This window comes from Ambystoma mexicanum, chromosome 10 (assembly GCF_040938575.1).
Source record: "Ambystoma mexicanum isolate Mex_15411 chromosome 10, UKY_AmexF1_1, whole genome shotgun sequence".
In the NCBI taxonomy this organism is placed as follows: Eukaryota; Metazoa; Chordata; class Amphibia; order Caudata; family Ambystomatidae; genus Ambystoma; species Ambystoma mexicanum.
In genome coordinates, this window is record NC_090932.1 from 1,652,063,268 (window position 1) to 1,652,076,983 (window position 13,716).

Genomic DNA, 13,716 nt, shown 5'->3' on the forward strand with positions numbered 1-13,716 from the left:
TCCGGAAAGGCAGAGAAAGTCCATTCTGCCCCACCCCTTGGAGAAGGCCCCCAACAAACCCAGGGCAAAATCCAGCCCGAGGGTGTAATAATGGCCGTTTATTTATACCTGCCAAATCCCCCGCGCCTCAGCACAGTAAACAACAGGTGCTAGTTAATCAACTGCCTGGTACTCATTTCATTTGCCTTGGGAGGATGAAACGATGAGTCGGGTTACGAATCAGCTACTTCCAGCTACGCACGCGCACACACACACACACACATCCCTCCCTGCAGCAGGAGAGTTACCCCACTGTGCTACCTTACCCGTTTAGAGGATGAGACAAAGATTCAAATAAGGTCAAAGAAAGAGACGCAAGCCTTGGCGGAGGCAGCTGGGCAGACCTGAGAGCACATGCCCTGCTCGTGGGCACTGCGCGTCAGAGCGGGCACAGCGACTGCTGCTGCCCATCACGTGGGAAACAGTTGGTAGGAAGACGATACATTATACAAATCCACATTTCTTTCCTTGTACAGCTCCGGCCTTAATTAAAACAGTAACCCACACCGTGCACTCCACACGGGAGCATCAGTGTACGGAGGGCCTGGGGGTGGGGGGCAGGACTTCAGTTATCTTGTCAGAATGCTGTGCACTCAAGGAAGGGGCACAGGAATACATGCTCATCTGGGGCGGGCACAACGCTCTGTGAGATTTCTGCGCCCCCCGAACCCGGTCCCGCCCACCACAAATTCAGGACATCAGGGGGCCCAGTTCCGTTGTTCGGCTAATATTCCGCTCAGTGCCATGTAAATAGCGTCTATTAAAGAATCACGACGTGATTCAAAAATAGGCGCTGTTTACATGATACTGAGCTGGCGGCAAGGCGCCCTTTATTGTGGGTGCGCCTTGAACCGGCGCCGCCACCCCATATGGATCGGAAGGGGTTTGAACTTTGGAGGCTGGTTGGGAAGCAAGTCAAGGAGCACAGAGCATCTAACATGTTGCAAGAAGCGACCACCAGCCTGCAAGCCCTGCCAGGAGGAGGCCAGTGCAGCCAGGAAAGGCCTTTCCATAAGGACGCGAGTAGTAGCCTTTCTGAGAGCAATCTCCCGAAGCAGCCTGCGACCTTCTGCTATCAGAGGAAGCCAGGATAAGGGCATTGGGTGTGCCCAAGACAAGGGTGGAGAGCGGCAGGTTTTAGTCCTATTATAAAAAACGGGCGGGTTGGAGGAAGGGGAGGCAAAGGCAGGCTACATAAGAACAGGTTTTGGAGGGTAGAGAGTGGGCATGGGCAGTAAAGCCGCGGCAGAGGAGCAGCCTCCAAAGGGAGGCATGAGGGCATGGGCAGGGACACCCGCAGTTTCCAGAGGGAAGATGGGGCGTGGGAACAGCTGCAGTGGGGCAGGTTCCAGAAGGAGGCACATGGGCAGGGGAACCCCAGTAGTTGCAAGAGGGAAGAGGGGCAGGGGAACAACTGCAATGGGGCAGGTTCTAGAGGGAGGCGCAGGGCACGGAAAGGGAAACACCCGCAGTTTCTAGAGGGAAGAGGGGCAGGGCAACAGCTGCAGTGGGGCAGGTTCTAGATGCAAGCACATGGTCATGGGCAGAGAAACACCCGCAGTTTCTAGAGGGAAGAGCGGCAGGGGAACAGCTGCACTGGGAAAGTTCTATAGGGTAGCACATGGACAGGGAAACACCCGCAGTTTCTACAGCGAAGCGAGGCAGAGGAACAGCTGCAGTGGGGCAGGTTCTAGAGGTAAGCGCGTGGGCATGGGCAGTGGACCAACTGCAGTTTCTAGAGGGAAGAGGGGGCAGGGGAACAGCTTCAGTGGGGCAGGTTGTAGAGGGAGGCGCGTGGGCAGGGAAAGCCCGCAGTTTCTAGAGTGGCACAGCTCCACCCTACCAATGAGGTCCAACCAGACGGAAACACGTGTGTGTCTGGGGTTGCTGTTGGCACTCTTGCTCAGAGGAGAATTGCCTAGCATTTCGGTGCTGGACTGCCCCAGGGCAGGACAAAGACTGATGCGTTTTAGATATTTCTTCTCTGTGAAAGATAGTGAGCTAAAGACTCTGGGAAGTCTCTCCTAACCAAGACTAATATCCGGCAGAGGTACTCCCAGGATCCCCCTTGTGTTTTGCATATTTAATTAAATTTGGGTCTCACCCTAAGTTACTAGGGGAATCCAGACGTGGACCCCTTGCTCACTTTTCTTAGAGAGGCACAGCTCCACCCTCCTGATGAGGTCCAACCAGGCTGAAACGCGTGTCTGGGGTTGCTGTTGGTACTCTTGTTCAGAGGAGAATTGCCTAGCATTTCGGTGCTGGACTGCCCCCGGGCAGGACAAAGACTGATATGTTTGGGATATTTCTTCTCTGTGAAAGATAGTGAGCTAAAGACTCTGGGTAAGTCTCTCGTAACCAGGCCTAATGTCTAGCAGAGGGATTCCCAGGACCCCCCTTGTTTATTGCATTTTTAGAGAGAAGAGGGGGCAGGGGAATAGATTTGTGCGGCAGGTTCTAGGGGAGGGCGAGTGCATGGAAACATCTGCAGTTTCTAGAGGGAAGATGGGGCAGGGGAACAGCTTCCATGGGGCAGGTTCTAGGGGAGGCATGTGGGCATGGAAACATCCGCAGTTTCTAGAGGGAAGATAGGGCAGTGCAACAGCTGCAGTGGGGCAGGTTCTAGGGGAGGCATGTGGGCATGTGGGCATGGAAACATCCACAGTTTCTAGAGGGAAGATAGGGCAGTGCAACAGCTGCAGTGGGGCAGGTTCTAGGGGAGGCATGTGGGCATGGGCCGGGAAACATCCACAGTTTCTAGAGGCAAGATGGAGCAGTACAACAGTTGCAGTGGGGCAGGTTTGAGGGGGGAGCGCGAGCATGGGCAGGGAAACGTTGGGAAACACGCAGGACTCGAGGGGGGCGAGTGGGCGAGGCCCTGGCAGGGGAACAGCTCACATAACTCTACTCAGTGCTTGCCTACAGGTTTAATGCTGTATAACTGAGTTTAACTTCAATGCATAGTTAATAGCCTCCAACTAAGTGAGGCTCCATGTTGCACTGATACTACACACGAGTACTAATGGAAGATTAGGGTGATTGCTTCAGCTAAACAATAGTGAAATTATCATGGATTGCATAGCATGTTATGCACTCAAAGGCCAGCTCATTACAAAGTCTCTGTGCAGTGTTTGATGCTTTCGTCGCCTTTCACTGCACCATTCCACCAGGAAGAAAGAAAGGGGACACAAAAGAGAGAGAAAGAGGCAGAAAGACACCAACGGGGGAGCATACGGAGAGGGGAGAAGAGACGCGGCAGAAGAAGCAATACAGGGGAGAGAAAGAGGCAGAAAGACACCAAAGGGGGAGCATACGGAGAGGGGAGAAGAGACGCGGCAGAAGAAGCAATACAGGGGAGAGAAAGAGGCAGAAAGACACCAAAGGGGGAGCATACGGAGAGGGGAGAAGAGACGCGGCAGAAGAAGCAATACAGGGGAGAGAAAGAGGCAGAAGGACACCAAAGGGGGAGCATACGGAGAGGGGAGAAGAGACGCGGCAGAAGAAGCAATACAGGGGAGAGAAAGAGACAGAAGGACACCAAAGGGGGAGCATAAGGAGAGGGGAGAAGAGACGCGGCAGAAGAAGCAATACAGGGGAGAGAAAAAGGCAGAAATACACCAAAGGGGGAGCATACGGAGAGGGGAGAAGAGACGCGGCAGAAGAAGCAATACAGGGGAGAGAAAGAGGCAGAAAGACACCAAAGGGGGAGCATAAGGAGAGGGGAGAAGAGACGCGGCAGAAGAAGCAATACAGGGGAGAGAAAGAGGCAGAAAGACACCAAAGGGGGAGCATACGGAGAGGGGAGAAGAGACGCGGCAGAAGAAGCAATACAGGGGAGAGAAGGCCTGAGAGAAGCAAAGACTGGTAGCGACCGAGGCACTGCGATTGAGACTTGGAGTGAGAGACTGAGACAGCGATAGAGAGAGGCTCAAGTTCCACATGATACAGGCGGGCGTGGGGGCTTTGGGCGTCAGACTCACAATGTGCAGCTCTGATAAAGAAACTCGGACCGGAAGAGAGGCTACTGCCCGAGTGACCCCTGGCTGCAGTGTTACCGCAGTGGGCTGTTGGGCCCACACAGATGGCTAGTTAGGTCTCCCTAAAATATATTCTGGAGATCCAGCTCCCCTTTAACAAAAGGACTCCATCCTTGTTGGCCCCACTTCCTTCCACCGCTTCTGCTCTGCTGGCTACAAAGGACTGTATGTGATTATGGCCTTAACCACACAACCAACGCCACATCCTCCAGCCACTGCTCTAAAGCGATGCAACGGGCGCCACTCTCCCCCAGCATCACCTGTATTGGCCGGAGTTCCATCCCCAAGGGGCGCCATTGTCCCCCCAGCATCACCTGTATTGGCCGGAGTTCCATCCATAAGGGGCGCCACTCTCCACCCAGCACCACCTGTCTCCCCCCAGCATCACCTGTATAAGCCGGAGTTCCATCCCCAAGGGGCGCCATTGTCCCCCCTGCATCACCTGTATTGGCCGGAGTTCCATCCCTAAGGGGCGCCACTCTCCCCCCAGCAACATCTATCTCCCCCCAGCATCACCTGTATTGGCCGGAGTTCCATCCCTAAGGGGCGCCACTCTCCCCCCAGCATCACCTGTATTAGCCGGAGTTTCATCCCCAAGGGGCGCCATTGTCCCCCCAGCATCACCTGTATTGGCCGGAGTTCCATCCCCAAGGGGCGCCACTCTTCCCCCCAGCATCACCTGTATTAGCCGGAGTTCCATCCCCAAGGGGCGCCATTGTCCCCCCAGCATCACCTGTATTGGCCGGAGTTCCATCCCCAAGGGGCGCCATTCTCCCCCCAGCATCAACTGTATTAACCGGAGTTCCATCCCCAAGGGGCGCCATTGTCCCCCCAGCATCACCTGTATTGGCCGGAGTTCCATCCCCAAGGGGCGCCATTGTCCCCCCAGCATCACCTGTATTAGCCGGGGTTCCATCCCCAAGGGGCGCCACTCTCCCCCCAGCATCACCTGTATTAACCGGAGTTCCACCCCCAAGGGGCGCCACTTGTCCCCCCCAGCACCACCTGTCTCCCCCCAGCATCACCTGTATTGGCCGGAGTTCCATCCCTAAGGGGCGCCACTCTCCCCCCAGCATCACCTGTATTAGCCAGAGTTCCATCCCCAAGGGGCGCCATTGTCCCCCCAGCATCACCTGTATTGGCCGGAGTTCCATCCCCAAGGGGCGCCACTCTTCCCCCCAGCATCACCTGTATTAGCCGGAGTTCCATCCCCAAGGGGCGCCATTGTCCCCCCAGCATCACCTGTATTGGCCGGAGTTCCATCCCCAAGGGGCGCCATTCTCCCCCAAGCATCACCTGTATTAACCGGAGTTCCATCCCCAAGGGGCGCCATTGTCCCCCCAGCATCACCTGTATTGGCCGGAGTTCCATCCCCAAGGGGCGCCATTGTCCCCCCAGCATCACCTGTATTAGCCGGGGTTCCATCCCCAAGGGGCGCCACTCTCCCCCCAGCATCACCTGTATTAACCGGAGTTCCATCCCCAAGGGGCGCCATTGTCCCCCCAGCATCACCTGTATTGGCCGGAGTTCCATCCCCAAGGGGCGCCATTCTCCCCCCAGCATCACCTGTATTGGCCGGAGTTCCATCCCCAAGGGGCGCCATTGTCCCCCCAGCATCACCTGTATTAGCCGGGGTTCCATCCCCAAGGGGCGCCACTCTCCCCCCAGCATCACCTGTATTAACCGGAGTTCCATCCCCAAGGGGCGCCATTGTCCCCCCAGCATCACCAGTCTCCCCCCAGCATCACATGTATTGGCCAGAGTTCCATCCCCAGCATCACCTGTATTAGCCGGAGTTCCATCCCCAAGTGGCACCATTCTCCCCCTAGCATCACCTGTATTGGCGGGAGTTCCATCCCCAAGGGGTGCCACTCTCCCCCCAGCATCACCTGTATTGGCCGGAGTTCCATCCCCAAGGGGCGCCACTCTCCCCCCAGCATCACCTGTATTGGCCGGAGTTCCATCCCTAAGGGGCGCCATTCTCCCCCCAGCATCACCTGTATTAGCCGGAGTTCCATCCCCAAGTGGCGCCATTCTCCCCCCAGCATCACCTGTATTGGCCGGAGTTCCATCCCCAAGGGGCACCACTCTCCCCCCAGCATCACCTGTATTAGCCGGAGTTCCATCCCCGAGGGGCGCCACTCTCCCCCCAGCATCACCTGTCTCCCCCCAGCATCCCCTGTACTGACCGGAGTTCCATCTCCAAGGGGGGACCACTCTCCACCCCAGCACCCCCTGTATTGGCCGGAGTTCCATCCCAAAGTGTCGCTTTTCTACCCCCCGCATCACCTGTATTGGCCGGAGTTCCATCCCCAAGGGGTGCCATTGTCCCCCCAGCATCACCAGTCTCCCCCCAGTATCACCTGTATTGGCCGGAGTTCCATCCCCAAGGGGCGCAACTCTCCCCCAAGCATCACCTGTCTCCCCCCAGCATCACCTGTATTAGCCGGAGTTCAATCCCCAAGGGGCGCCATTCTCCCTCCAGCATCCCCTGTATTGGCAGGAGTTCCATCCCTAAGGGGCGCCACTCTCCCCCCAGCATCACCTGTCTCCCCCCAGCATCACCTGTATTGGCCGGAGTTCCATCCCCAAGGGGCGCCACTCTCCCCCCAGCATCACCCGTCTCCCCCCAGCATCCCCTGTACTGACCGGAGTTCCATCCCCAAGGGGGCACCACTCTCCCCCCAGCATCATCTATTAGCCGGAGTTCCATCCCCAAGGGGCGCCACTCTCCCCCCAGCATCACCTGTCTCCCCCCAGCATCCCCTGTACTGACCGGAGTTCCATCCCCAAGGGGGCACCACTCTCCCCCCCCCAGCACCCCCTGTATTGGCCTGAGTTCCATCCCTAAGGGGTGCCACTCTCCCCCCAGCACCACCTGTCTCCCCGCAGCATCACCTGTATTGGCCAGAGTTCCATCCCCCGCATCACCTGTATTAGCCGGAGTTCCATCCCCAAGGGGCGCAATTCTCCCCCCAGCACCCCCTGTATTGGCCGGAGTTCCATCCCTAAGGGGCGCCACTCTCCCCCCAGCACCACCTGTCTCCCCCCAGCATCACCTGTATTAGCCAGAGTTCCATCCCCAAGGGGCGCCATTCTCCCCCCAGCATCACCTGTATTAGCCGGAGTTCCATCCCCAAGGGGTGCCATTGTCCCCCCAGCATCACCCGTCTCCCCCCAGAATCACCTGTATTGGCCAGAGTTCCATCCCCAATGGGCGCCACTCTCCCCCCAGAATCACCTGTATTGGCCAGAGTTCCATCCTCAAGGGGCACCATTCTCCCCCCCCCAGCATCACCTGTATTGGCCGGAGTTCCATCCCCAAGGGGCACCACTCTCCCCCCAGCATCACCTGTATTGACCGGAGTTCCACCCCCAAGGGGCGCCACTCTCCCCCCAGCATCACCTGTATTGGCAGGAGTTCCATCCCCAAGGGGCGCCATCCTGTGCGCCTGAAGCAGACTTGCCGGGAGGGATAGCGGGGGGATGCCAGGGTACTGGCCGGCGGCAGGGCAATGCTCTACTGGTCTTGCCCGCCGCTGGCCGAGCGAGCGCCCTTACCGAAGTCCATGCGGTCCTTCTGGTTGCGCTGCAGGAGTCCGATGAGCAGCTCCCTCAGGCGGCTGGACGTCTCCCTGGGGATACTGAGAACACAATGAGATTCCATTTAACAACTCGCACAACTGACAACAATAAAGCACACGTTCTCTGATGGACTGTATCAATAAACGAGCATTGGCAATGCCAGCGGCTTTGGCTTTAGTGTAGGCATGGGAAAGGAATTTGTCTGGCACTGCCATAGTGGTATTAACTCCTGTCGATGGTAGCAGCTGCAAAATGGTGTGAGTGCCTGGGCATATGATAACAGTGCCCGGGAAATGCCCAATACTTATACACAAGCCACAACTGTTGGCTTTGCCAATGCTTGTTTTTAACAGGATGACAGCGAAGGGCATGCACAGTGCTTATAAATCAAGTGGCTCTAGGCAGACCTGGTTAAGACATTTTCATTACACCAGTAACGTGTTTACAACTCCAATAAGTCATTAACTCTCAGAAGACTGCTTTGGAAAAACAGTGGCAGGCACCTCAAGGCTTGAATAAAGAGATCGAAGATTTCTGACGAGGAGGCGTTTTGGACATGGAGGGGTAGGAAAAGGGTAGGATTGGCTATGGGGATTAGCATGGCCAGGTGCTGTCAATTAGTGGTCAACAAAACAAATAAAGGACACGTACTAGCTGTGTGTCCCTCCTCCTATGCCATTTCTCCCTAGCGGGACTCTAATGGCACTTTCTCTCTTTCTTTAGGGGGCTCCCAAGCATGTTTTGAATGTGGCTTTTTGTTTCCCCGCTTTGTTTTAGGCAGAGCTAAAATATGTGGATTTGGAATTTGAAGGAATACTCTATTTATTGAATGGCTTATTCCCCGAAACACTGCCTCATGACCCATGACCAGGCGTAGGGAAAAGAGGCTCTCTCCCAAATACCACGATTCAGGATGAGGGCATTAGTATGAAGGAAGCCCCTCTGGCACCCATGGCAGTCCTGGCAGCTGCAATCCGAGCCTGTCCTAGTGCTGCCACCTGAGAATTCTTACCAAGGAAGCGGCGGCTTAGGACTTCCAGGCCACCCCCAGCTGAATTTCTGATCACACAGTCTCATCGGGCTTCAGCTCCCTCTGGGGTTCATTCTCCATTGGCAGAGGCGGGTGGTGCTTCATGGCAACCCGAGAAAGGCTCACACTTGGGGTCACCAGGCAGGGCATGGTTTGGGGTGAGACGCCAGTGCCGTCTCATATTCAATAGTATGTTAGGTGGGTAGGAGGAACCCGAAGGGAAGTAGCTAAAAGGGACTCAGAGTGAGGCAGTCCAGAGGAGAACCGAATAAGGTGCACCCTACAGGCGATACATGAAGGACACCCTGCAAACTGCTGTGTCATCCCTTGGAAGAGTGGCAGGATGCCAATAGTACACCCTCTCCTCCCCCATACGCCCTGCAAAGACGTGTGTACCAGAGCGGTACCCTCTGATCAGCTGACCATTGCAAGCCAATGGGGACTGATGCTCACTCGCACACCGTGCCCTGCGCCACAGAGAACAGGTGCCCCAGTGCCACTGCCATACCTACACTAGAGTGGGCGACATCCAAGGAAAAGAGGCACTAGCGCAGGACTGGGCGGGACTACACTGAGACCACACCACCATGACAGCGTCATGTGTGGAGCCATCAGGGGAGGGGTCCAGTTCACAGAGGTTCCAGTTAGTCCACGAGGCCCACAGTAGGTGACTTCAGGTTAACTAAACTACGAGATCTGGGTGCAATTTAAGAGTCACAGGTTGGCATCCCAGCAGGGCCAATCCAACCTGTCAGCCTTCCAAGGATGAAACCATCACAGGTTGGTGGTTGGCATTCCGGTAGGGCCAATCGAACCGGTCAGCCTTCCAAGGATGATACCATCACAGGCTGGCATCCCGGCAGGGCCAATCCAACCAGTCAGCCTTCCAAGGATGAAACCATTACACGTTGGCATCCCGGCAGGGCCACTCCAACCCTTCAGCCTTCCAAGGATGAGACATCACAGGTTGGCATTCCGGCAGGGCCACTCCAACCCTTCAGCCTTCCAAGGATGAGACCATCACAGATTGGCATTCCGGCAGGGCCAATCCAACCAGTCAGCCTTCCAAGGATGAAACCATTACACGTTGGCATCCCGGCAGGGCCACTCCAACCCTTCAGCCTTCCAAGGATGAGACATCACAGGTTGGCATTCCGGCAGGGCCACTCCAACCCTTCAGCCTTCCAAGGATGAGACCATCACAGATTGGCATTCCGGCAGGGCCAATCCTACCGGTCAGCCTTCCAAGGATGATACCATCACAGGTTGGCTCAGCCTTCCAAGGATGAGACCATCACAGGTTGGCATTCCGGCAGGGCCAATCCAACCGGTCAGCCTTCCAAGGATGATACCATCACAGGTTGGCTCAGCCTTCCAAGGATGATACCATCACAGGTTGGCATCCCGGCAGGGCCAATCCAACCCGTCAGCCTTCCAAGAATGAAACCATCACAGGTTGGCATCCCGGCAGGGCCAATCCAACCAGTCAGCCTTCCAAGGATGATACCATCACAGGTTGGCACCCCGGCAGGGCCAATCGAACCAGTCAGCCTTCGAAGGATGAAACCATCACATCCAACCCATCAGCCTTCCAAGAATGAAACCATCACATCCAACCAGTCAGCCTCCCAAGGATGATACCATCACAGGTTGGCATCCCAAACCATCACGGGTTGGCATCCCGGCAGAGCCAATCCAACCAGTCAGCCTTCCAAGGATGAAACCATCACATCCAACTCATCAGGCTTCCTAGGATGAAACCATCAATTCAATGATACCATCACAGGATGGCATCCTGGCAGGGCCAATCCAACCCGTCAGCCTTCCAAGACTGATACCATCACAGGTTGACATCCCGGCAGGGCCAATCCAACCTGTCAGCCTTCCAAGGATGAAACCATCACAGGTTGGCATCCCGGCAGGGCCAATCCAACCCGTCATCCTTCCAAGGATGATGGCATCACAGGTTGGCATCCCGGCAGGGCCAATCCAACCCGTCAGCCTTCCAAGGATGAAACTATCACAGGTTGGCATCCCGGCAGGGCCAATCTGACCCGTCAGCCTTCCAAGAATGAAACCATCACAGGCTGGCATCCCAGCAGGGCCAATCCAACCCGTCAGCCTTCCAAGGATGAAACCATCACAGGTTGGCATCCCGGCAGGGCCAATCCAACCCGTCAGCCTTCCAAGGATGAAATCATCACAGGTTGGCATCCCGGCAGGGCCTATCCAACCAGTCAGCCTTCCAAGGATGAAACCATCACAGGTTGGAATCCCGGCAGGGCCAATCCAACCCGTCAGATGTTGGCATCCCGGCAGGGCCAATCCAACCTGTCAGCCTTCCAAGGACGATACCATCACAGGTTGGCATCCCGGCAGGGACAATCCAACCCGTCAACCTTCCAAGGATGAAACTATCAAAGGTTGGCATCCCGGCAGGGCCAATCCAACCCATCAGCCTTCCAAGGATGTTGGCATCCCGGCAGGGCCAATCCAACTCATCAGCCTTCCAAGGATGATGCCATCGCAGGTTGGCATCCCGGCAAGGCCAATCCAACCCGTCAACCTTCCTAGGATGAAACCATCACAGGTTGGCATCCCGGCGGGGCCAATCCAACCTGTCAGCCTTCCAAGGGTGATACCATCACAGGTTGGCATCCCAATAGGGCCAATCCAACCCGTCAACCTTCCAAGGATGAAAGCATCACAGGTTGGCATCCCGGCAGGGCCAATCCAACCTGTCAGCCTTCCAAGGATGAAACCATCACAGGTTGGCATCCCGGCAGGGCCAATCCAACCCGTCATCCTTCCAAGGATGATGGCATCCCGGCAGGGCCAATCCAACCCGTCAGCCTTCCAAGGATGCTACCATCACAGGTTGGCATCCCGGCAGGGCCAATCCAACCCGTCAGCCTTCCAAGGATGAAACTATCACAGGTTGGCATCCCGGCAGGGCCAATCTGACCCGTCAGCCTTCCAAGAATGAAACCATCACAGGCTGGCATCCCAGCAGGGCCAATCCAACCCGTCAGCCTTCCAAGGATGAAACCATCACAGGTTGGCATCCCGGCAGGGCCAATCCAACCCGTCAGCCTTCCAAGGATGAAATCATCACAGGTTGGCATCCCGGCAGGGCCTATCCAACCAGTCAGCCTTCCAAGGATGAAACCATCACAGGTTGGAATCCCGGCAGGGCCAATCCAACCCGTCAGATGTTGGCATCCCGGCAGGGCCAATCCAACCTGTCAGCCTTCCAAGGACGATACCATCACAGGTTGGCATCCCGGCAGGGACAATCCAACCCGTCAACCTTCCAAGGATGAAACCATCACAGGTTGGCATCCCGGCAGGGCCAATCCAACCCATCAGCCTTCCAAGGATGTTGGCATCCCGGCAGGGACAATCCAACCCGTCAACCTTCCTAAGATGAAACCATCACAGGTTGGCATCCCGGCGGGGCCAATCCAACCTGTCAGCCTTCCAAGGGTGATACCATCACAGGTTGGCATCCCAATAGGGCCAATCCAACCCGTCAACCTTCCAAGGATGAAAGCATCACAGGTTGGCATCCCGGCAGGGCCAATCCAACCCGTCAGCCTTCCAAGAATGATACCATCATAGGTTGGCATCCCGGCAGTGCCAATCCAACCCGTCAACCTTCCAAGGATGAAACCATCACAGGTTGGCATCCCGGCAGGGCCAATCCAACCGCCAGCCTTCCAAGGGTGATACCATCACAGGTTGGCATCCCAGTAGGGCCAATCCAACCCGTCAACCTTCCAAGGATGAAACCATCACAGGTTGGCATCCCGGCAGGGCCAATCCAAGGCATCACAGGTTGGCATCCCGGCAGGGCCAATACAACCCGTCAGCCTTCCAAGGATGAAATCATCACAGGTTGGCATCCCAGCAGGGCCAATCCAACCCGTCAGCCTTCCTAGGATGTTGGCATCCCGGCAGGGCCAATTCAACCCGCCATCTTCCAAGGACAATACCATCACAGGTTGGCATCCCGGCAGGGCCAATCCAACCCGTCAACCTTCCAAGGATGAAACCATCACAGTTTGGCGTCCCGGCAGGGCCAATTCAACCCGTCAACCTTCCAAGGATGAAACCATCACAGGTTGGCATCCCAGCAGGGCCAATTCAACCCGTCAACCTTCCAAGGATGAAACCATCACAGGTTGGCATCCCGGAAGGGCCAATCGATCCAGTCAGCCTTTCAATTGGGTATTTGGATCAAACCTTTATACATTAAGACATACAAAACACATCTTACATTTCAAACAATTTAAATCATGTATTAAAACTTACAAAGCAAATCTTACAATTCTTTATCAGACAATAAGCATTCAGATCCGATCGATGTGCATCAATAATGAATTATGAATTCACTAAAACCCAGTTTAAGTACCAAATCCTTTAAAATCTTGCTTAAAACTATTCCCATCATTCATCACCGATTCATCCCAATGACACCATGTTGCGAAAAGCTGTTAATGAGCACATGAGCACAGCATTAGGAATTCAGAACTCACTCCGCATAGAAAAGAAATGGGGTGATACTGACAGCTAATCTAGAGCGCTTAGAAGCGGGCGGAATCTGGGATGGATTCTAATGGGGCTAAAACGGGATACTATTAACAGAGTCAAAAACAAGCAACAGCTCATAGGCTGAGTAGTGTGGGTTCACCTTGCTGCTCTTACCAGATCCCTACCTAATAATAAGTTACAGACAACTTTGTGTAGGCCGTAGGCATTTTATTTTTCTTACAGAAAATCCATTATAACAAAACATTACATATACATATGCTTTTGGGCACATTGTGTCCAGTTCCGAAGCCGCTCAAGGCTCCTTCTGAGTCTTTGTTACCCCTGAGCCTTCGTTCCTGGGCACATGCCGCCTACGACGTTTCTTGAACCGTGTACCGAAAGAGTACTCGGCGTTCTTTCTTCCACTTTTGCACCATCTTGTACCGTGTAACGAAGGAGTACTCGGCGTCCTGCCTCCTGCCTGCACACCCC

The 13,716-nt window shown here is 55.4% G+C and overlaps 1 protein-coding gene across 2 annotated transcripts in view; it reads right to left on the bottom strand.

Moving 5' to 3' along the window:
* ULK1 (unc-51 like autophagy activating kinase 1) overlaps nucleotides 1-13,716 on the bottom strand; it is a 278,755-nt gene that overhangs the window by 85,846 nt on the left and 179,193 nt on the right. For both annotated transcript variants that reach the window (XM_069620071.1, XM_069620070.1), the window contains exon 10: nucleotides 7,638-7,720. In XM_069620071.1, the coding sequence (XP_069476172.1) occupies nucleotides 7,638-7,720 (83 nt within the window). The remainder of the gene's footprint in view (nucleotides 1-7,637; nucleotides 7,721-13,716) is intronic.